Source organism: Prosopis cineraria, unplaced genomic scaffold (genome assembly GCF_029017545.1).
Source record: "Prosopis cineraria cultivar Desert tree isolate PC_DT_omini unplaced genomic scaffold, ASM2901754v1 PC730, whole genome shotgun sequence".
Lineage (NCBI taxonomy): Eukaryota > Viridiplantae > Streptophyta > Magnoliopsida > Fabales > Fabaceae > Prosopis > Prosopis cineraria.
The window spans coordinates 2,668-28,634 of NW_026556055.1; the positions used below are offsets into that span (position 1 = coordinate 2,668).

Here is a 25,967-nt window from a genome sequence, read left to right on the forward strand (position 1 = left end):
GATTTTTATTTAGTAAATCACTATGATAACTGCCACTATATCTCCTTCCAAAAGGGCAATCAAATCTTTACAATGTGGTATCAATTTGAATTAAAGCTGCTACAATCATCATGCGTGGTAGCAGTTCATTCAAATTGCTATTATGAAACTACTACCAAAGAACTTTTTTTTTTTAGTGATGATGATTGTGTCTTTCATGTACCTCATGATGTTGTAGCCACAATCAATTGTCTTGTTACATTGTTGTGGACTCTTTTGATCAAACAAAAAAAAAATAGTTACACTATTACAAAAAAGGCAATATTCAACAGTTATTTTACTAAATATTCAACGGTTATAAACTGTTGAGTAAGCAGGTGCTGAATATTATCTGAGCCTTTATTCAACGATTAAAATTATTGAATATTCATCATTTATTCAATAATTTTGTTAAAAAAATTGTTGCATATATGCTTGTCAGGTAAGACATTCAACGGTTTTATGTAATAACTGTTGGATATTAATGATATATATAATTGTATGAAACAACCGTTGAATATATCATACATATTCAACAGTTATTGAATTAAAATCATTAAATATGTGATGTTTCAGGTGCGAAATTGGGGAGAGAAGATAGAAAATATTCAACAGTTGTTGGCATTAAACCGTTCAATATTGATCATTTATTCAACAGTTATGTTAATAACCATTGAATATATTGGTAATTTTTTTCTTTCCACCTCTATATTTCTAAGCTACCCCCTGTATTAAACATTTAAATACAATATCCAGCACACCCAGAACAAAATTTCAACAACCAACAATATAATATTATCTTATACATGAAATTTACGTTATGCGTTACTACACAAGCTATATACAATTTGAACTAGCTATAAAGAAACACCCATAATCTATAAAGAAACAAGAAACAAGTTCAGTTCGAGGCTCGATAGGAAGAAAAAAAGGAAACTAACAACTAGAAATTAAATAAAAACAATATTTAAGAACAAAGGTTGCTTGCAATTATGCATGATTTTTTCCATGATTAACTTAGTTTCCATGATTGGGTAAAAGTGACAACAAACATGTTTACTAAGTTAAGATATATATATATCTTATCGTTAATAAAAAATTAGTTTATCTTAATAAACTAAATAATCACAATTTAGCATATATTGAACTGAATATGAATAATCACAAGCTAACCACATTTTTTTTAAAAAAAAAACTTTCTCTTAAAAACATGTTTACTAAATTTTATTCAAGGTTGCCCTACCATATATTAAACCAAATTTAAATATTCACAAGCTAATCAAACACTTAGAAACACACTAATAATATTACAATAAATCTTAATACAGCCCATCAAATTATCACAAACTCAAAACAATCCAGTCCTAATAGTTTAATCTAAATTTTAACTTCAAAATCAACATTATCAACCTCAACAACTTTCTCTACACAATGAGATAGAGAAATACCTCAAAAACACAGAGCAATAGTGAAAGTCAAGAGGAAGCAAGGCCTAAAAGATCAATAAGAGAGGATGAGAGCTTCAAGGGTGGCTGAAGGTGAGAGTAAGAACCAATATCTCTAAGCTACTAAATATCTTTAAGACGAGAGCTTCATGACGATTGAATGCTGGGCTCATCCCAGATGAAACCTAAAGAAGAAAATAATATAATTTACCAGAACTTTGGAGAAAGGTGGACCAAAAAGTTACATAAGATTAATGGCTTTATAAATTAGGTCAGCAATTAAATAAATGAAGACTATCATTCAACTTATAACACCAGGTTCATTGATAACCTATCAAATCATTAAACAACAGCAACAACAATAAAAGGAAACTTGAAGCACAGGGCTTAAGGTTTCATCAGTCTTGTCTAAGTTATCTATATTTCATCCAGATCCTAACCTGCCTCTGGAAATTAAGTTTTATGAGAGAGTAAATAGAACCTTTTTTCCTCATGTCAAAGAAAGCTGAAGTGCGAGTTATCAAACATCCCATTCCTAATCAGTACATTCTGAAGATTGCTTCCTTAATTTGCAATTTATTTTTGCAGCTACATACATTACAATGAACTAAACAAGATCTAGTACTATAACACAGCATAGTAAGATAAAGGCAAGGCTGCAATCTAAGAGAGATTTAAAAAATTGTTGAACAAACTCAGCTCATCTAGAGTTGGAACATTTTCAAAAGCCAAAGCTTTTGCTGAATCAAACATTCTAATGTTAATCACAGCACATCAAATGAACAACAGTGATGAAAACCAAATGTTTTCAAATACTACAATTTCACCATTAAAATATAGCTTAGTGAGCATGGAATATGGGATCTTTAGCTAATATATATCCACACTCAAAATTAATAATTGATGAGAATCATGAAAAAGAAAATTTCCTAACAAAAAAAATTCAATTTTTATGTGATAATTATATCTTCTAATAGCGCACCTATTTAGTCTAGAATGCAAAAAGATCGAAGAAGTATTTTAACAGATCATGAGCACATTCTTTCAAATCATTCTTATACCATAATTCTTTGAAAATGGCAGCAAACAAAACCTATTTGGCTGAAAATGGGTCTCAAAGGAAAAGGAAAAGGGAGGAAATGGCTAACGGCCGTCGATGGCTTGTGGGTATTTCTCTTTGACTCTCTCTGCCACAGTCTGTGATCGATGAAGATCACGAGCTACAAAAAAGAGCAAGCAAAAATAAAATCAAGCAGAAAAGAGCAAGCAAAAAAGGTGAATACAAACGGAAGAAAATGGAATCACAGTACTAGACTAAGCAAAAAAGAGCTCACGAACAGCCCTACCAATTCTGATGACCTGATCCTTACACACACCAACAACGCACACTTGCACAATGAGAACAGAGCAACCACAGAGAAGACAAACAGGGAAATGGACGCATGACAGAGAACCTGAAAGAAATTGCACTCTCTCATCTCTCGCTCAGCTCTCGCGTTGGAAGAATGGCTCACTCTCTCGCATCATCTCTCAGTCAGCTTGTGTTCTTTGGTCTGGTGTTGCTTTTCAGCTCTTGTTCTCTGTAGTCTTGGCATTGCAAAAAAGGTTTAAAATTTTATATTTAATGATTACTATTACTCTACAGTAACTATTGAATATAAGCCTGAATTTTAATACCCAACGGTTATTGTTAAATAATCATTGAGTATTAATCTAAATACTCAACCATTATTTAACAATAACCGTTGCGTAATTATTTCAAAAAAATTAATAAAAAAATTAATTATTCAAGTCATATATATATGCAACGTTTAAACCTAGAGTACTATTGAGTATTAATATATTAAAAATAAAAATTAATTTACTCAAATAATATATATATATTCAACAGTTTGATTTGAGTAACTATTTAGTATTTAAATGAAATACTCAACAATTTTTAAATATTAACCGTTGAATAAGTGGTAAAGTCTAATTTATCAATATACTCAACGGTTAATTTATTGATCCGTTGAGTATTATTGTACAATATTAAATATTTTTTTAAATAATCATTTAATATGTATTTTTAACTTTCCTGCCTCCTAATATAAATGTTTTTAATATAACCGTTGAATAAATGTCATTGTATATAATCATTTTTATAGTAATGTTAAAATATAATTAGCTAAATTTGATGAAATAAATTTAGGATAAATATATACCTTAATTATTGTCCATTCAGATGCTTCCTCATAATTTTGAGTATTATTACATTTGGGAGACAAAGTTTTTGGCTTTAAAACATGTGAACGGCCCTACATGATAGTATAAAACTTTACATCAAAGACCATATAGAAATAATAATTTACATACATAAAGAAAAATTAATTAATTTATTTATTGAACATTATCATGATATGTTTCCGGTTACCCTATTGCTCTACAAGAGGATCAAGATACCAAATAAAGCCTTTATATGGATTGATCACGAGTAGAATCCAATGACATTATCACAATGAGCACATATTAGCATGTTTTATACCAAACAACTTGATTAAAAAAATTTAAATTCAAATACTAAAAATGATTCACCCATCACAAAATAGTGCCAAGAAAATTTAATGCTAACTATTGCATACTAACTTAAATAATCAATGATATCTTGTGATCTAGTTTCCCAATGTTCCTTCTCTATTACCCCCATCCATAAGGGGAGGTAATGTGGGAATTTATCAAACGCATCTTATCTAGGAGGCCCCTCAGTGCTATCATGGATGTCACACCCAGAAATACGATGCAGACGACGTAAGAGCAAAGGTTCCAGCCTTCGAAAAGAAGACTGAAAAAATGGGAGTCACCACCAAAATTTTGAGAAAAATCTTGGGAAACCATTTAATGGCGGATAAGAATGGTCTGTGAAAATAGAAAATAAGTTCGGGAGTCGATTAAGTGTGAGGAAGGTGTTAAGCACCCCATAACACCCGTTCGTAAGAGCGGTTACCTAAAGTTTGTTGTACTACATAAATATAGTTTTATAATTATTTTAATTATTCCTTTTATATTCATGTGTTTAAAAAATGATAAAAATTAAATGAGAAATATTTATTTATTTACGACAGAGGACTTGACTCAAAATTCGACTCTAAAGCCTATGTATCATGTGATGAGGATCAAAGTCCACGTAGTTTGGGTTTGAAAATTGTTGGTGAAAATATTTTTTTGAAGAGAAATTAATTAGAAATAATTCACCCTTTTGCAAATAAAATAATTTTCTAAAATTTTAATTTGTGTGTTTTAAATTGCAAAAAGTGATTTAATTTTAACTATTTTTTCAATTTTTGAATTTTTGGAATAAAGAAAGAAAAGGGTTTAAAATTATTTTTCTTTATGTTTTATGATTGAGAATTTTAACTATTATACCTGTAGAGCCTTATTGATTCATGCGGTAATGCAGTTGTTCTAAATATTTGCAAAAATTCTAAAATCTCACATGATAAAAGAATTTAGTAATTTAATTTATTTATATTTTTAAGTTTTAGTAATAATTTGATTAAGTATGTATACATATGTTTTTTTTAAAGAATTTTAATCACCATACCTATAAAGCTTTATTGGTTTATACGGTAATATAATTGCCCTAAATATCTGTGAAGATTCTAAAATTTCACAAGATAAAGGAATTAAATTTAAATGCATTTTTAATTTAATTAATTTAATATATAATTTATATATGTATTTTAAAAAACTTAATTGCTATACCTGCAAAATCTTATTGACTCATACATAATACAATTATCTTAAAAATCTACAGAGATTCAAAAATCTCTCAGGACTAAAAGATATAATTGGTAAATATAATTACAATTTAAATACATTAATTTGATTAATTAATTTTTTTAAATTATGTATTATGTCATTATTTACAAAAATTTATTTATTATAAAATTAAGAGTCACTACACCTGCGAAGACTTATTATCCCACACGATGATGTGATTAATTTAAGTCTCTACAGAGATTTTTGAAACCTCATATGAGACTTAAATAAATTATTAATTTGGATTATAAAAGGAGAGTTAATTTTTAATATATTTCTCTATGAAGATTTTTAAAATCTCTTATGAGACTCAAATATTTTATTAATTAAAAAATTAATTTTAATAATGGGTTTTTAAAACCCATATAAACCCTACAAAATTGAATCTCATACCTACAAAATTTTATTGATTCTTACGGTATGAGATCTTTTTAAATGTCTGTGAAAATTCTCAAATCTCCTACTTCAAGTTTTAAAAATTGATATTTATGTTTAACATATGAGCATAAAATATATATATATATATATATATATTTAAGAATCATTCATTTGAATTAAAATTCACAGAAGCAATTAGTAAGGAATAAAGTAACTTTATGTACACTCTTACCATGCCTGTAATTGAGAAAGGAAAGGAGATGAAGACCGAGCTCATACACGCACCGTCGGCCACAGAGTGATTCAGAATGTGAAGAAGAAGAGGTAAAGTTCAGTTAGTGACAGCAGAATGAGAGGAAGGAAAGAGAGATGCTGGCTCTGTAATAAATGTCGATTAGGCTCTGGAAAGGTTTCCAGTATAGCTCTAACAAAGCAGTGCAGCATGATGCTGGAACTGGAGATGAAGGTAGCTCCCTTAATACGTGCTTAACACAGTCACCAATAACATGATCATCCTCATCAGAAGAAAATCCATTCTTGCCTTGCTCATATTCTTGAACTCTCCGATCTACCTCCTTCTTCCTCCTCAGTCTCCTCTCCATTTTCATCTTCTCTCTCATTTTTCCTTGTCCATTCCCATGCTCTGTTTTTCTTGCTCTTTATCTCTGTCTGGTTTCTCATCTCTAGTCTTCCTTTTCGTCTCTCTTTTCTCATTTTTTTGTTTCTCTTTTTTTCACTCTCTATTTTCTTCCTTTCGTCTCTCTCTCTTCTCTTCGTCTCTATTTTTTCTTGTTCAGTTTCTCTTCTCTCTCAGTCTTTTCTTGCTTAAACGTTCCCAGCTCTCTCTCTCTCTTTTTCCATTTTTCTCTCTTCCATTTTTTCTCGTCTCCCCTCTACTTTTTTCTTCTCTCTTTTTCATCTGGTTCTCGTGCATTTTTTGCTGAAACTCTCCTCCTCTTTGTTCAGGCTTCTTCTGTGCTTTATCTCTCTCTTCTTCCTCAGTTTTCTGCTCTCATTCTCGTGCTCTTTTTTTTTTCTATTTTTCTGCATTTTCCTTCCCTCCTCCTGTGCTCTGTTTTTTCTTCTCTTTCCGTCCGTCCCCTCTCCAGTTTTCTATCCTTCTCTCGTGTCCCTCACTCAGTCTTTTTTCATCTGTTTTAAAGCAGAAATAGGGAGAGTTGTGTGTGAAGAGCTTACGTGCTGTACGTGTGTTTCGTGTGTTCACTGTGTCTCCTCTGTCTCGCGCGCGCGTGTTTCTCTGCGTCTGCTTTTTCTGTGCTGTTTTCATGCTGCTGTGTTTGCTAGGTTCTTTTCTTCTGTTGCATGCGTTGTCTCTGTTTCTCTGTGTTTCTACGTGTGTGCTTGCATGCGTTTGTGCTTCTGCTTCTTTTTCTACGTTTCATGTGCTGTTTTTATGTGTGCATGCTGCTGCTGTGTGAAGCTTCCTTTCTGCTCGTCTGGTGTTCTGTACTAAAGGACCAGAACTGATGGTTAAACACTGGATTTTTCAGCATTTAACCTTCAGTTTACACACATACACACATGTATGTGTATGTGTATATATATTTAACTATAATTTTTTAGTTGTTTATATATTTTTTTTGAAAAAATAATCTTTAAAGGATTGAATTTTCATTTTTTTTATATTTATTATATTTTTAGTTGTTTTAATGAGCTAAAGAAATAAAATCCTAATCAGCAGATTATAATATTAAACCTTATTAATTAAAGTTTTTTTATTTTGAAAATATAATCTTAAAAAGGATTAAATTTTATTTTTGTGTCTTTATATTTTTTTGGTTATTTATTATTAAATTTAAAAAATACCCAGACAAAATATGGTGTTCACAATGGATGTGCATAAGTACCTTATGTGTTAAAATAATATAACAATCAATAAAATGTGTTAAATATAAGTAAATTATCTAAGATGTATAGTTTATCAATAAATATACCTCATAAAATGATTATAAAGATTCTTGCTCACCTCTCCATGGGTGATAACATCTGTCACAATCTCTTTATCAATGTTATCCTAGCTATTAATAGTGTCATAAACATCGATCTAAAAAATGATCGTCACATGCTTGGCACAAGATGCATAATGTCTCAGCATCCTATAGTTCTTGTTGAAAGGGTTGCTTGAGATTTAAAAGGGGCCTCTAGGGTAACCTTTGATTTAAGCTTCAAAGTAAAGGTAAGGGTAGTCTTCAAGGGAGGTGCAGGGGTAGCCTTCGAGGGAGAGGGAGGTGTAGGTTGCGTGATACAATCATTGGTCCCCTCAATAGCCTTCCTTTTCTTGCCTTTCCCCTTACTATCCTTGGAGCGCTTTTTCAAAAGAAGCTTATAAATATGCTTCAATCACATAATGTTAGTAATCAATCTAAATACAAAAGATAAGTACAATATTGAAAAAGGTTTAATTGATATGCCTTCAGCTTCAACTTCAGTTATGGAACCTATACTAGATGATCAAGCCAGGCAATAAAGCTACTTAGTGCTTCTTCAATCATTTTAGCATTTGGTGTAGGTATAGCTGGGCTCCTACACAGTTTAGACACTGGACCTTTACATGGTCAACAGAGAGGGGCACAATATGAATCACATTGCTCCCTATAGTGTTTAACATGTATCTAGTTGTGATAACACACTTGTGTGGGATGTTAGCTAGGAATTCAACCTTAGCCTTGCCTTGAACAATAGGAGAAAAAAAATATACCATGTGAGAAGAGTAAGAAATAAATAAAATATTATAATAAGGCATTTAGCAACATTACCTTGGGTAGTTTTGAAGAAGGGATGCCTGTGCATCTTTCTTTTGTACTCGAGCTAGGCTCTGCTGTGAGATTCCCCTACAGACACCCCTTGAGCAACACTGAATGTATTTATTCTATTACTTCATGATTGCCGAGCTTTTCCTACAATAAATTCACCTCTTCAAGATTAGCAGTCTTTTTAGGTTTCTTTAGCACTATCGTGAAGTACTCCTTCTTAATAACTTTGAATCCTACACTCCAAACATGACCAGGGTGGTCAACATTCCTTAAAGCCTTCTTCAAGACATCCTCACCAGGAGGAACAACGCCCTAATCAACCTTCTAAGGTAGGGCCACCTGTGAATTATACAAGAAAGGAAAGTAACATTAATACAATTATAATTAATACTTACAATTTTGTTGACAACCTGGGTCCCAAATGTTTCATTGTGATACTGGCTACAATTAGTCTCATTCAGTGTCCTTCCATGCAATGTCTAACACTTATAAATCTAATCGATTCCAAGTTTCACCAAGTAGTCTTCAAGTTTTTGTGGAGAAGCTTGCCTTATACAATTACACTTTAAATAGAGACAAATGATAATTTCCAAATCTTTAACATGCTCACGAGAAAAATTAATGAATTACCTATCCCAGTATTCTTGAGATGTACGCCTAACAGGCATCCATCTCTTATCCATAATGTTAATCTAATATTAATCATTTAGAAAGAAAATGTGATAAGTAACTCAATGCTAATTAGAACAGTTAAAGCAAAATAGAATTAATGCTTAAGTCACATGCTATCACATATTATCCCCCTTTAATTATAGAATCAATACTAGTACATTAAACATGATTTAAATCATCTCCTTTACATTTGAAAAATTTTGGCAGTATCATGATTTAAAATTGTCATACCTTAGGTCTTATGCCCTCTCTTTATACTATTTTAAAATAAAAAATACTTCAAACATATGCATAACAATAATTTTAAGAAAAAATAGACATCATAACGACACAAAAATGATTTTTTTTTCTAGGCATAATAATGCCCTATTTTCCAAAACCAATATAAAGCAATATCGCAACATCCTTTTTAAAGAATAAATCAAAGATAGCAACCCATTTTTTCAAAAAATGAGGAAAACAAAAAAAAACATCATCGTTGTTCAGTGTAAAGCAATATCACAACATCCTTTTCAGAGAATAAATCAAAGATAGCAACCCATTTTTTTAAAAAAAATTGAGGGAAAAAAACATCATCATTGTTCAAAAATCAAGAACTAATCACTCAAAGAACATGATTTAAATCATATCCCTTTCATTACACATGATTTAAATCATGTTTCTTACACTTATAAAAAATACTTCAAACCTATGCAAAACAGTAGTTTAAAAAATTGATAGCGTAATGGCACAAAAATGAATTTTCTCAGACACAATAAATATAGAGTAATATCACAACATCATTTTCAAATAATAAAATCAAAGATAGCAACCCATTTTTTCAAAAAACTAATGCAAAAAAAAAACACAACCATCATTCAAAAACTAAGAACTAATTACTCAAAGAATAACCCAATATCTATTAAAAGCAATTAAAATCCTCTATGATCTAGAGCAGCTCGCTCTATCAGATATACCAACCCCATCAGAGCAAATACATTGCTTAAAGTAAGTAAATTCAACACACACACACACATCAATAAAATGTAATAAAACCAAGATTCAAATGATTAAATATGTCATTTTTATATAAAAAATAAATGGAAAAATAGAAAAGCATAATAACAAAGTCAGAGAAGAAGAACTAGTCCTATATACACTCCATACATAGAAAGAAAACAACCAAAACTCAATAAAAATGTTAATGTAGGAAGATTAAGGAGAGAATCACCAACCTAATGTAGAAAAACTTGAAGAATAAGAGAGAAGAAAACCCATGGACCTAAGCGGACTCCCAAACGCCAAAAAATCAAAGAAAAGAAATGAAACAACCATGATAAGGAGAGGTGTTGGCAACATAAGGCACAACGATGGTGGAAAATGACCAAGTAACATTGGAAATTGCTTTTCGATCACAACGTGAGAGTTTTGTGGTGAATGGAGAGGTTTCGTGGGAGAAGGAGAAGCTTTGAGGTTTCCAAGTCATAACGTTCTGGCAAAGTGAGGAGTTTAGTTGAAACTTTTTTGAATAGATCTATTTAAAAGTTTTCAAATGACCGCTAAATAATTCTTAGGTTTATAAAATTATAAAATAAGTAGCCTTATAAGAGTTATTGAATCTAACCACTATATAGTGAGACTATATAGTGGCTATTTTCAAACAACTGTTATATAGACTTTCTATTTAACTAGTTTTTTCCTACAATCCTTATATATTCCCAAAAACAATTTAGTGATTAGGATAGCTAACCAATATTCTCATACACCCAATCCAACCTCCTCTATGTAATGGTTTTTGTAATAACCATTATATAGAGTGCGTTGTATATCCACCATTTTTTTATTAGTGATTGCTTATGATTATGAGTGGCTCTAGTTTGAGACTACAATCTAAGATGAATGCTTAAATCCAAATCAAAGTAGGTATAAGGTAGGAATTATCACTGGTACAAAATATAAAATTTATGGGGTACTTTTTATATCGGTTGGAAGGCAAACAGTGTAAAAAATAAAGGCAGTGGCATTTTTGTAATTATATTGAATTATTTGACACTTTTTACATCGAGTATCCAGGAACTGGTATAAAAAGTGTTTTTTAAAATCATACTATACTTCCTCTATTCATCAATTCCCTCTCCTCCCTCCCGCGCCCTCCCCCTCATCTCCCCTTCCCTTGTCCTCCTCCCTCGCCGGCCCCCCTCCCCCCGTCCCGTCACCCCCCCCCTCCCCCTCCCCCTCATTCCCTCACCCGTCCCTCCCTCTCCCCTTCCCTCAGCCGCCCCCTCCCTCTCGTCCCCTTCCCCAAACCCCCTCCCTCTTACCCCCCTCCTCAGTGCCTCTGCCCTGCCACCACTCCTTCTCCCTTTCTTACTCTCTTAGTGTTGAGCTGTTGCTGCAGCTGCCACCACCCAAGTATGTGTTGAATATAAATTTTTAAATTTTATAATGCTTAAATTTAGTTTTTAATAATATTGATTGTTGCTGAGAGTGCTGTTAGTGGCTTCATAAGGCCTCAGGTTATTACATTTGATCATTTATTTAGTTTAAAATTGTCAATTTTCTCGTGTAAAATTTTCTAAAACTTTTGGGAAGTCTAATTTTTAGAGGAGACTCTATCAAATTTTTTTTAAATCCATTCTTTCCTCTAATTTGCTTAAATTTAGTTTTTAATGATATTGATTGTTGCTGGGAGTGCTGTTAGTGGCTTCATAAGGCCTCAGGTTGTTGCATGTGATCATTTATTTGGTTTAAAATTGTTAATTTTTTCTTGTAAATTTTTTTTAAAAGTCTTGGGAGATCCAATTTTCAGGGGAGACTCTACCAAAAATTTTTTAAATCTTAATTTAATTAGAAACTTAGTTTCTTGAAATAGTTTGAAGGTAATAACATTAGTTATATTCTTTAGGAGGTGACACATGGATCGTAGTTGGATGAACGCTAGACGAACGAGTAACGAGTATGATAATGGGTTGAAAGAATTTTTAGAATTTTCTAAGAAAAATGTTGTTGACAATAGTGAAAGGTTCTATTATCCTTGTGTTAATTATTTGAATGAGAGGAGACTAGGTGTTGTCGAAATAAGAGAGCACTTAGTTTGTGATGGGATTTGTAAAAATTATACAATATAGATTTGGCATGGTGAATGATTGAAAAATTATAGTAACACATCTCAATGTGTGGGAGTTGATAATCTTAATGATAAAGTAGAAATGAATGAAGATCAATTAAAGGACATGATCCATGATGTTGGGGAAGGGGCTTTTGAATGAGCACATGTGTATGATAACTTGTGCACTGACACAGAGAAGCCTCTATACCTGAGGTATACTAATTTTAGTTTGTTATCTGGGGTATTAAAACTAGTTACCTTAAAGGCAAGAGCTGAGTAGAGTGACCAAAGTTTCACATGGTTATTAGAGTTACTTCAAATAATGTTTCTGAAAGGCAATGCACTACCAAATCGTTACTATGATGCCAAGAAGATCTTGTGTCCAATGGGTATGAAGTATAAAAAATACACGCATGTCCTAATGATTGTGTGTTGTATAGAAAAGAGCTTAAAGGGGAGGAGAAGTGTTCGAAATGTGAGGTACCACGGTATAAAGAGAAGGGGGCTCCTACAAAGGTCTTATGGTATCTTTCAATTATACCAAGGTTCAAGCATTTGTTTGCAAATACTAATGATGCAAAGAACTTAATGTGGTATGCAAATGAGAGGATATCTTATGGAAAACTTTGACATCCAGCTAATTCTCCTCAATGGAAGAAAATTGATCAATTGTTTCTCAAATTTAGCAATGAGCCAAGGAACTTGAGGCTTGAACTTTCTACCGATGGAATGAATCCTTATGGTAGTCTTAGTAGTATACATAGTTTATGGCCTGTTCTTTTAGTGATTTACAATCTATCACCTAGGTTGTACATGAAACAAAGTACATGATGCTATCCATATTGATTTCAGGACCAAAACAACTAGGAAATGATATTGATATTTACCTAAGACCTCTGATTGAAGATTTAAAGTGTTGTGGGAGGTAGGTGTGGAAGTGTTTGATGCAAATTAGAAGGAGAATTTTAAGTTACATGCTATGATCTTTTGTACTATAAATGATTTTCCTACATATGGAAATTTGTCTGGTTATAGTATGAAAGGTCATAAAGCTTGTCCAATTTGTGAAGAAAGCACAAACTACCATCAACTTCAACATGGAAGGAAGACAGTCTACCTTGGCCATCGGCGGTTTCTTAGACGAGATCACCCATATCGTAGATTAAAGAAAGCTTTTCATGGTCATCAAGAACACAATGATGCTCCGGATGCTTTGATTGGGGATGAAGTGTATGAACGTATGAAAAACATTAATATTGTCTTTGGTAAGACTAAAAAGAATACTGGTGCAAAAGACATATGGAAAAAAAGGTCTATCTTTTTTGACCCCCCATATTGGCACAATCTTGAAGTAAGGCATTGTATTGATGTCATGCATGTGGAGAAAAATGTGTGTGATAGTATTATTGAAACGCTTTTGAACATACCAAGTAAGACTAAAGATGGTGTGAATGCAAGATTGGATTTGAAAGAAATGAGAATACAGGAAAACCTACACCCAAGACCAGAAAGTAAATGAACTTATTGTCCCCCAGCCTCTCATACATTGTGCAAATCTGAGAAAACAAATTTTTGTGAGTGTTTACATGGAATCAAAGTTCCTTTGGGGTATTCTTTAGATATTATGAAGCTTATATCTGTGAAAGAGTTGAAACTGGTAAGCTTAAAATCTCATGATTGTTATGTCTTGATGCAACAGCTATTACCTTTGGCTATTTGAGGCATATTGAAAGAAGATTTAAGACTTATAATAACTAAACTTTGTTTCTTTTTCAATGCTATATGCAGTAAAGTTATTGATCTTCATAAACTGGAAGAGTTAAACAAGAAGCTTGTACTATCTTGTACCAACTTGAGATGCACTTTCTTCCTACATTTTTTGACATTATGGTTCACTTAATAGTGCATCTAGTAAGGGAGGTAAAATTGTGTGGCCTGTTTATTTGCGATGGATGTACCCAATTGAGATATACATGAAAATATTGAAAGGGTATGTTAGAAATCTGTTTTGACCTGAAGCATCGATAGTTGAGAAATATGTTGCTGAAGAAGCTATGGAGTTTTGTTCTGATTACTTGTCAAGTACAAAATCAATTGGACTTCCTAAATCTCGTCATGAGAAAAGGAAATATGGTCAAGGCACACGTGGAGTATCAGTGAAGAGCATGAATCATGATGAATTACAAGAAGTACATTTATATATCTTGAATAATATAGATGAAGTTAAAGATTACATATCTTCTCATAAAGAACTTTTACAGGCAAAAAATTATCGAATGAGAATGATAGAACAAAAGTTGTTGAAAGAGCATAATAGGACTTTTGTGAATTGGTTCAAGCAAAAAATTTTGAATGAAAGTGGTGTTTCTGAAATAGTTAAATGGTTGGCTGGAGGTCCTAACTTTAATGTTATATGTTGGAGTGCCTATGATATTAATGGGTATTCCTTTTATATAAAGTCCTTGGATGAGAAGAGTACGGTGCAAAATAGTGGAGTTATGATAATGGCTAAAGTCGTACACTTCTCTAGTTTAAAAGATAAGAAATCTACACTACTAGCATCCAAGACTTACTTTGGGGTTATTGAAGAGATTTGGGAGGTTGATTATACAAAATTTAGAGTTTCTGTTTTCAAATACAAGTGGGTTGATGTCAATAGTATTCGTGATGATAAGTTTGGATTTACAATGGTTGATCTTAAAAAACTAAATTTTAGAGATGAGCCATTTATTATGGTAGACCAAGCTAAACAAGTTTTCTATGTCACGGATCCAGTAAATAAAAATTGATCAATAGCACTTAAAGGAAAAAGAATGATTGATAATAATGACGATCATGAATTAAATTTTGATATTTTTGAAACTCATAACTTCTCAAGTAGGCTACCAATTTTGGATGTAATAGATGAAGTAGATGATGAACATGCCATAAGAAGTGATCATCATGAAGGGATATGGGAGAATATCCCTATATGAGTTTAGTTTTAAAATTAAAGTATGTTAATTTAGTTCAATTAAATTTATGTTGTGGGATTATTTTTCTTGATTATCTTATCTTTGATTATTTTTTAATTAATTTCATTTATTTGAATTAATAGGAATATGGAGAATCAAGGTGATGACACTCAGAGCCAGCCCACTACAAGCCAATCAATTGGTGATGTTGCTCCTAATGGGAAGCCGAGTTAGGGCACCCCTATTGAGGAGTCGAGTCAGAGCCAATCTGTGAGGAGGGGGACACGTGGCACACGATTAAGAGATCTGACTTTAAGTAGGAGTGCTGGGTAGGTTACCAATTCAATTTGACCAGAGATGGAATCCAATAGGGCCACATAAAGCTAAGTTTATTAGTTTTCTTGGCTTCCTATCGCGTACCAAGCCTCCTATTGTGTTTGAGGACTAGTCTGATGTGTCAGAATGTGTGAAGGAACAGATTTGGAAAAGTATTCAAGTAAATAATTAAAAATTAAAATTTTTTATGGTTATATATTATTGGGCAATTATTGATTATTATCTTATGTCTTCATTGTAGCTCACATACAATGTTTCATCTAATCAAGATTGTCGACACGAGTTGATTTCTTACTGTGGAACACGTTGGAGAAATTTTAAGACTGATCTTGCTAGAAGATATATCTTTATCGAGGTGCTAGAGGGTCAGGCTCGTCCCAATCCTCTTGATACATACCAGTTCCTTGATGAAGATACTTGGGAAGAATATGTCAGGATTCAGACTTCTGAAAAGGCTATGGTTTGTTGATTTTTAATTTATTTAAGTTTAATTTAAATTTACTTCAATTATAAAATCTAAAATTTAATTTATTAATAGGAAAAATGAGCTAAAGGGCGAGAAATTGCTTGATAGAATCAATGCCCCTATACCCTGTCTCGTGAAGGTTATGCTAGAGCTGATGATATACTGATGGCAAATAAACAGAAGAAGAGAGAAGAAGAAGCCAAGTCTAATCCTTCCATACTCCTTTCTCCACCATCACCTGTCTCTCGAGAAGAGAAATAGAGATATGGACATCAGTACAAGAAAGGAGGCTATACAAGTGAGACAGCACAAGAGATTGCCTAGAGGATTGTAAGTAAAATTATTATTCCTTGTTCCTTTAAATTTCTATACAATTGTATATATTATTAATTAATATTGTTATTTTTATATTACAGGATGCTCTTAAGGAGCAACAAGCCTAAGGAAGCTTCATTCCAGAGGGTAAAAATGATATCTTAACAGTTGCTACAGGCAAGCTAGAGCATCCGAGTCATGTGAGGGATGTTGGATATGGTGTAGGCATTAAGGACTACTTTGGAGAACCTGTACGTCCCAATTCAGGAGGTGTAGTGACTAGAGAAGAGCTTGATACATTGATATCCACTGTGAGGCAGTAGACTAAGGATGAGTTTGAAGCTTCATTTACAGCTCGGCTTCTACAAATGAAAGAGAAAATGAAGGAGGAGATGATGAGCATGATGAGCTCACGACAGGAGACAACTGCTGAACCAGTTCATACATCTCCTGCATTTTATAGTACAAAAGGGAGTAATGTTCTTGACATATGTTAGAGGGTCCTTCTGGTGACAATATTGGTGAACCATGTGAAATATTTCTAAAAGATCCTAATAAATGCTTGGTTGCTCTTGGTAACATCTACAACTTGGGGTTAACCATCCACCACAAGCAAATTCAAGATGATCAAGTAAGAGTGGTGGTTGCAGATCCAAAAGTGCTAGATGCTTTGGTTCCATTCCCTACTGATGAGGTGAAGACTATGGTTAAAGCTGTTGGCAATTTTATCCTATGGCCCAAGACCCTTGTGAATTTGGTTCAAGTTGTGGTATGAAATTTCATGAATTTTTATTATGCAGCAACTTCCTAATATATGTTTTTTATTAACTATTTCTTGCCTTTTTATTATGTTGAAGCTTTCCTCGCCGAATCTCCCAAAGCTTCCACAACCCTCATTGACTCCGCATTAGTAAATGATCTTAATGGCGTATGATTTATCATTCAAATTCAAGAGTTTAGAAATGGATCCGGAGGTTGTGGGTAAGAAAGACATGATAGTGACAATTGAATAAGAAGATTTGGTTCGACTTCTATCAAATAATCAGCTTACCACACCACACATTGAACTATTTATGATGTAAGTATATTTTTCTTTATATAATTGCATTGTTGTAAGTAAATTTAATCATCAAGTTTAGTAAGCTAATATAATTGCATTGTTGTAGGTATCTTCATCATTTGTGCATTACATCAGGCAAAGGTGATAAGTTTGGATTCCTTTGCCCTTATCACATGACAGAGAAAGTTAATACTCCAAAGTTAAGGGCCGTGTACCTCCAACTGAGAATATGTGAAGTCAAAAAGGACATTTTTATAGCTCCATATGTGCACTAATAAGGAACAATTTATAATTAATAGTTTTTTAATATGGATTTACTTTAACTTGTATCATATTTAGCAGGGACCATTGACAGTTATTTGTTCTTTCAATGAAGAGCAACACTATCGTCTTTTTATGCTCCTTCCATTACAAACTTGGGAAAAAAATGAAGAAGACGATAGACTTGTAAGAATACTTTTACTAAACTATTTAATTTAATTTTTTTTGAATATTTTTACTAACTTGGTAATCTTGATCATAGGGCAATGAGAAGATATCAAAATGTAGTCTTACAAAAGCATGGACATGAGCTCAAGGATCCCACATGGATTAAGCCAAAGGTGATGCTATACTTTATTAATATGTTCAATTATTAAGATTTCTTACTAATTTTTTATGATTTATTCTCATACAGAGTTATAGACAACCAGTGAGGACAAACTTATGCTGTCTATATGTCATGAGACATGTTCAATATTATCATATTAGGCATAACCGAATTTACAAAAGAAGTAAATATATTTTTAAAAATTTTATTTTATTATGTTATTTGAGATTGATTAATATGCCTATTTTATGAATTAAATTTTAGATGTTCGACAATTCGGATGCATTTTTTGAAGCTGAAATTGAAGACATCCGCATACGTTGGGCAATCTATTTTGTGGAGAACTTGTGAAGTTTTTTATTACTTTTAGACATGTTTTAATTTTGATAGTTGACACAATTTAGACAATTATTAGTTTTTCTAATAGTTAAATAGTTTTGTATAGTTGATAAATACTTGATAAACAATTGTAAATAAATTGAGCTGTCTGATTTGGCAATTTTTATGCATAGGAATGGCAATTTTGATAATTTAGACAATTATTAGTTTTTTTTAATAGTTAAATAGCTTTGTATAGTTGATAAATACTTGATAAACAATTGTAAATTAATTGGACTATCTGATTTGGCAATTTTTATGCTCAGGAATGGGTAAAATTGATAAAATAAATATAGTATAAAAAAATAAAATACTTTTTACACGATTATTACCATAACTGTTGTAGAATATGATACTTTTTACACCGGTTATAAAGTTAAGGTTATTTTTTTTATTTTCTTGTATATAATTTTTAACATCGGCTCTATAATCGATGTAAAAAATTTAATTTTTACATCAGGTTTATAATCGATGTAAAAAGAGGGACTTTCCACCCCCTAGAACAACATCACCTCTTTAACCACTATAAAAAGTCATTTTTAACCACTATAAAAAGTCATTTTTGTACTAGTGTATAGAAGTAGGATATTATTTTCATTTTCCTTTTTTCCAAGAAAGTTCTTACTAAACCTCCATGTTCCATTGATGCAAAGTTTGATTGAGAAAAGTGTTTGGCTTAAACCTTATATGCCCAGATTGACCATCCAAACACAATAGAGTTCCAAAGAGATTGAATGCTATTGTTTAGTATGGACAAGCTAAATTGTTGCCAAGAGGAAGATAAATTTGACGAAGAATACAAGTTAAACAGATAAAGAATAGAATTCCGAAATTCTTGGTTGAACAAGGAGGGATTAGCATTGATTCCCTCTATGTACGGCATATATGTAATTTAAGTCCATGTGTAATTTAAATCTCACTGTCAATTTGAATATTTTAGTGATGAATAATCTGTAAATATTTTTGTAAGTATTCTTTTGAGTATAAAGGCATGCCCTCATTTGGTGAGAGCTCCCCAACCAACTTTCTTAAAATTTATGAAATAAAAAAGGGAAGAAATAACAAATAATGGCGAGTTTTATAAAATGAGGGCAAGTTGGAAATTAAAGTAGTGTTCGGAAGGTCATTGAAGTTGATTATTCGTTTGCACATCCACTTATCCAAAGTTGACATTCTTTGCGGACACTCATGCTCATGCTCACGCATGTAAAGAAATGTGTCGAGGTCATTTTCGTCCACATGGTCCTTGCATCTCATTCCCTTCTTCTTTATTTTTTTCCCCCGTCTTTTCCTAACAAATTTAATTATTATATATTATTTGATGCCATCCACTAATTTAAATTTAATATATCTGGAGGGTCAAAATCAATGGTGAAAAACTCTATTTCACCGAACCAAGATGATTACTTAATTTTCTTTTCCATATTCACAGTTCGATCTCCAACTTAATTAAGAACTTATTTTTAAGGATACCAATTACGTATTTTATCACTTATAAACCGATTACAGATTCAATGCGTCATAGTTGTTTGTTTTGAATCCAACATATATACATGAATTGTGATTCATATTCACCAATATATAAACATACACTTCATACTTGTGTGCTAGTGTGTATATATATATGGAAAATTATCACCTCGGCATTGTTTGTTTTTAGTCCATGTGGTTTATTTTCTTTCTCATTCCTTTTATTTGATCCATTATTTGCAACATTATATTAATTACTTCTTCTACTTTTAAAAAATATCCATAAGGACCATGAGTTATTAGCCCCAATGATGTCTATTTTGCTAACATTATAAATTAAGACAATTCACAATCTTGCTGGTTTACCAATAGATGTTGATTATAGTGAAAGAAATTATATAACTGCTTGTGCAAGGGTCTCAAGTTCAAGTCACATTAATGCAGAAAATACATAGTTTTAAAAGAGAATTACTTTGATTAGGCCTAACAATACTCAAATCTAATAGTTAAATTAAAAAAAATTATGCTACCCATTTCTTCTACATGACCACATAATTTAATATTATTATTATAGGATAAAAGAGAAAATGCTCTCTAAATTATAAGTTCATGAGCGTCTAGGACCTTAAACTCATTTGTGGTGTAATGTTTCCTTCAACTTTTAAAAATGGAGCAATCTCACCCCTGTTATTAACAAAAAGTTAACTTTAACTGTTAGTTGATTAAAAAAACCTCACAAAATTACAAAAAAAGACCAATAAAATTTTCTTAATCCTATTATGTAATTTATTGTTGGGTCCTTGTCTATAATTTTTGCATCTTTAACTATGAATTTGGTGGTTTTAAAAAAAATTGAGGCTCTTTTCTATTATTTTTTTATCAATTAATGGTTAAAATTCACTTTTATTAACAATAAGAGTCTGTTGTACCATTTTTTAAAAGTTGAAAAGGAATATCATACCAAAATGTGTTTTGTATCCCAGATGCTCTTAGACCAATAATTTAAAGGATAATTTACTCTTTTACACTAAATGTGTATATATACACATATATAATTTGGGTGTAAATTCTTATAGTCTGGATTAATCATAGGCATTGTTTGGCATATCTGAAATCTGTCTATCTCTGGAGCATGCAATAGATTCGTAATGCTAGTTGAGTTAGCAACTAACACATCAACCCCATCTTCATCTTCTTGAGAAGAATCAAACCCAAAAAGAACCTTTCTTTTTCATTTTATTAAATTCAAATATTTCTCACATCCTCCTGTTCCATCAATCATCCCCCATATAAATGCACAATCCCTCCTCTTCATCCTCCATGTCATCACAACCCAAAACCCAACAGCCACACATCATATATATATATATATATATCCTTCACTGCTATAACTAGCTCTGCGAATAATAGATCCTTCCTCTTGGTGTTTGGGACTTCTTTGATTGATGATGGACCGAGTGGCAAAGTTGGTGTCGCAGAAGGCGGTGGTGATATTCAGCAAGAACTCGTGCGGGATGTGCCATGCGATCAAGAGGTTGTTCTACGAGCAAGGGGTTGGACCGGCGGTTTACGAGCTGGACGAGGATTCGAGGGGAAAGGAGATGGAGTGGGCTCTCATGAGGCTCGGCTGCAACCCGGCCGTGCCGGCGGTGTTTGTCGGCGGCCGATTTGTAGGTTCCGCCAACACTGTTATGACCCTTCACCTCAATGGCTCCCTCAAGAGAATGCTCAAAGATGCTGGAGCTATCTGGCTTTAATGATCTTCAGTACTACTCCCAAACACTGCCCCATTAATTACGTCAGAAACCCTAAGAAAAACAAAACCTGCTTGTCTGCTTCATTAACCTCGATCTGTTTTTAATTTGTTCTTTTACACTACGTGCTACTTGCGGCTTCTGGAGATTGGAATATTCCTCGCATTATAATTCTACTATAATATGATGATAGATAATCGTCAATCTCTGATATATATATATATATATATATATCTCTCTCTCTCTCCCTATAGAGCACTCTTATGTTACATCATGTTGGCCATGAGTTCTAATTAATCTCTTCACAAATTCAAATTTCTTGGTATAATATCGGATCAAACTTAAATGCTTGATTCATATAATTAAGCGGATAGATGCTTGCGGAGATGCTGGCTAGCTATAATTAAGAGTTTTGTTTAATTTTGTTCCCATTTTTTATTTTTAAAAACTACTTTACAAATCAAACTTTTAAAATTTATTTTTTAAAAAAATAAACCATAAAAAATCCAGTTGATTATATTGTGTTAATTTTTTTAAAAAAATTAAAGATATGAAACAAAATCAATCCATAATGGTGATGGTTTATAATAATAGTCGACCATGATTAATGATAGATGCTAGTGAAGGTGGCCTGACAATGGCAATTGGCATTTCATATACAAAGTGATGCTTGGTAATGGTTATTGGTGATAGTTAATAATAACTAATAATAATACATAGTAGTCAATGGTCATTAGTTGGCAACAGCCAGTAGTAATGGATAGTTGGTGATGACTGATGGTGGAGTTAAATGATAATGGTCAATGATGGTAGCTAATAGTAAGGGTCAATGGCAACAATCAGTAAATATTGGCGATGGCCACACACATGGTGATAGTAATTTCAAATTCTCCCTCCATCACTATATATAAAATATTTTTAATTGAATCTTGCATATTAATAAAAGGTTGTTATATAGTTGAAATCACATTAAATCATAATATTTTTTAATTTTGCACCTAATAGTGTTAATTAATATCATGGCGGTAATAGATATAAGCACACAATTAATATATCTTTTTTTTTCAAAATAAGAACAAAAATGTCTAATTACTCAAAAATATCATGACATTTTATATATTTAAGGAAAAATTAAACTTATAGAAAATACATTGTATATAAGGATGAAAGGAGTAACTAAATATGGGGTGTGTGTGTTTAAAAAAATAAACAACTCAAACATGATTTTACTATTTTCTGATTTTTTTAAATAAAAATATTAAGTAGTTTTTTTATTAAAAATTGGAAATAATTTTTAAATATTGAAATTAAAAATTAAACATGCCCAGGATTTTTCGCTTAATTTTGATCCAATTCAAATTCTCAAACACTATAATTTCATAATATTAAATCTTTTTTTTTGCCAAAAGAAATACATAATATTAAATCCTTTGTGCACTTTTTATAATGGACAAATTAAAGATAGAAGTTCTGAGGATGAGAATTACTATTATTGTGCCCTAGCTGTTATGTTCTAAATTTATTCTGGTTTTGAGAAAAATAATAATTATTATAGTGTTAATTAATAAAAAAATGGGAAGATATATATAACAAAGAGAAAGGTTGGAGATGATGATTCTAGATATACAGTGATGATTATTGACAGATACGAGGGGAATGAAATCAATTTAAAATTTAATGAAATGTTTGCATGGGCGGCAGTGCAGAAGAATAATAGATATAATATAGAGAGAATGACAATATCAAAAGAAAAAATTAATGATAATTAAATTCTTAATATTTTTTTAAAAAAATCAGTTATAAATATGAGTCAAACAATTATAAATTTAAAAATTTTAATTATAAATATAATATTTAAATTCTAAATATAACATATTGCCTTCTTGCTGTTATATTCTAAATTTATTCGGATTTTGAGAAAAATAATGATAAATGACAAGATATATTTTTATACTCCCTTCACTTGCAAATATAAGGTATTTTTTGAGGAGTTAAATGTTAAAAAATATATGACATTTTTAATCTTTTGAGATGTAATTATTGTCTTTTTTTAAAAGTATTCATATTAATAAATGACTTTATATTTATTGTAGAGTTTTTAATAAAAGTAAATATGAAAAGATATAATTAGTTTAAAAGTATATAATTACTTTATTACAAAGTGAAATTTAGTTATAAATATTTTATATTTTTATATAAGAAGAGAATAATAAAGAGAAGGGTGAGAGATGATGAATTTAGATATACAGTGATGATTATTGACAGATACGGGGTGAATGAAATTAATTTAAAATTTAATGAAATGTTTACATGGGTGGCGGAAGAATAAAAGATATGACAATGGAGAATGATGGTGAAGTACCAAAATAAAAAATTAATGATAATTAAATTTTTAATATTTTTTTAAAAATATTAGTTATAAATATTGATTCTTACAGTTATAAATTTAAAAGTATCAATTATAAATATAATATTTAAAGTTTAAATATAATAATTAATTTATAATTATTTAAATTAATATTTATAATTTATTTTATAAAAAATTTATTAAAAACTTAATTATTATTAATTTATTTTTTAAAAAATTTTATTATCATTCTCCTGTAATATATAAATAAAGTGAGAGTCACAATCAAGTGAAAAGATGGATAAATATTCGTTGGTGCATAACAATGTAGAAAGTGGATAATAAATTTCAAATCCACCCAATATAAATATTCGCTTTGGAGAATTGTTTGTGTTATCCCATCGCCATCACCACCGTCATGCTGCTGTGGGCCCCCATCTCTGCTCTTTTCATACATTGCATCATAACGTCAACTTGTTTGACTATATTATTGAGAATCCACATATAATTACAAATCTCACGGCTTTTTTAGTCAAGGTTTTGACCGGTTAATCCCATTGTTGACCGGTTTAACTGGTCATGGACCGGTTCCATTGTAACCCGGTTTTTTGGGTTATCTTGGACTGATCAAGTGCTGATTTTTGGTCTAACCAGTTGAGCCCGTCAATCTGATCTGATTTTTTAAATATTATTTTTAATATACAAATAACAATAATAGTAGTTGTATTGATTTTTCAAAAAAAAAAAAGTTGATGAAATTTCTAAAGCATGTGTAATTTAGTTTGTAGATTAGTCAAATTTTTTGGGTTTTCTTAAATTTGTATAGTTAATTAATATTTAAGTTGTCAACCTGATTAATTCTTCAATCCAAACGGCACTATTAATATTTCACGTTAATATCATCCATCTAATTTAGGAAGAGACATTATGACTATGCGAATAAGTAATAACTTTGCTTTTAGTAGTTTATGTATATAAATGTATAATACTAAAAATATTTAATGATAATTATTGGCAAGAAGCTAGAGATTTTCTAGAGTTTTAGTAATAGTTTTGTTATTTTTTTAAAAAAATTTATTTAATGTGTGTGTGTGTGTATGACATTTAATTTGTGATTGTTACTCACATACATTTGTCAACATGAATTGCTTGCTGTCTATCTTCAAGCATATTTCTAACATATATAAACACACACATACACCTTCAATGAAAATTATCAATACACTGAAAAACGTTTAGTTTATCTAGTTGAGATGGGGAGTGAAATTAATGTACCTTGATGTTTCAAGTTCGAATTTTAAAATATATAGTTGCAATAAAAATGCTGAACGCATCTCATGGTATTAGGTATCTTGGATTTTTAAAATTCTATGTCATTTAATTAAGGTTTATTGTCCCAAAAAAATTACAAAGCTATCTTTTTTTGATGAATGACAACGTAGAAATTCCATTTGTGATAGATATTACTATTATATTCATCAATCATATTCACAAATTATTTAAAAATTCAGAGAATATTCTTTGTTATAAACATTGGGATTTAAAAAATTCACGTGTTTTACATTCGCATGATATATAATTAAAATTAAGGTTATGGTTAAAGTGAAAAAACTGGATGTTCTCACTTTTAAAACATACTTAATAGTTAATATATTCATGTAATTAATTAAACATATTTTCCTACAAAATTATATGTATAGATGTATAATGGCCTTGGCGTTTGAATATTAAGGGTGTATTATCTTAAATAAGCTGCCCAAGAAAGGTGAATTGAGTGTTCTCAAATTTTTCAAAACATTTTCCCAATAGAACAATAACTAAGTTTTTATCAAGAAAAAGTTAAATAAAAAGCTTTTAAATCATATGAAGTTTAGGAAAGTGTTTATGATTGAACAACAAATACCAGGCGTACCAGAGACGCTGGGTCTCAAATAGATAACGAAAGGATTCTGAGTTTTCTTACCACAGTTTGTTCGGATGTAAAAAGATAGTAGGCTTTGATAGAACAAGTGTATAATTTTATTGAAGTGTTTGAAAATTATAGACTACAAACTAAAAACGAAAAAGGGCTAGTAAATGGAAATTAGGCGAGTTTTGATCAAATGTTGACTGTCCTCTCTGTTTT

General features: G+C 31.2%; 1 protein-coding gene across 1 annotated transcript; it reads left to right on the forward strand.

Annotated features, from left to right (window-relative positions):
* The first annotated feature begins 21,081 nt into the window (after window positions 1–21,081).
* On the forward strand, window positions 21,082–21,725 carry LOC129298161 (monothiol glutaredoxin-S10-like). Its single transcript, XM_054936570.1, has one exon. The coding sequence runs from the start codon at window positions 21,187–21,189 to the stop codon at window positions 21,496–21,498; it is 312 nt and encodes a 103-aa protein (XP_054792545.1). The 5' UTR covers window positions 21,082–21,186; the 3' UTR covers window positions 21,499–21,725.
* Window positions 21,726–25,967: the final 4,242 nt, after the last annotated feature.

Bases quoted from the DNA above. Each gene is read 5' to 3' on its own strand.
- LOC129298161 (XM_054936570.1), top strand. From the start codon at position 21,187: ATGATGGACCGAGTGGCAAAGTTGGTGTCGCAGAAGGCGGTGGTGATA.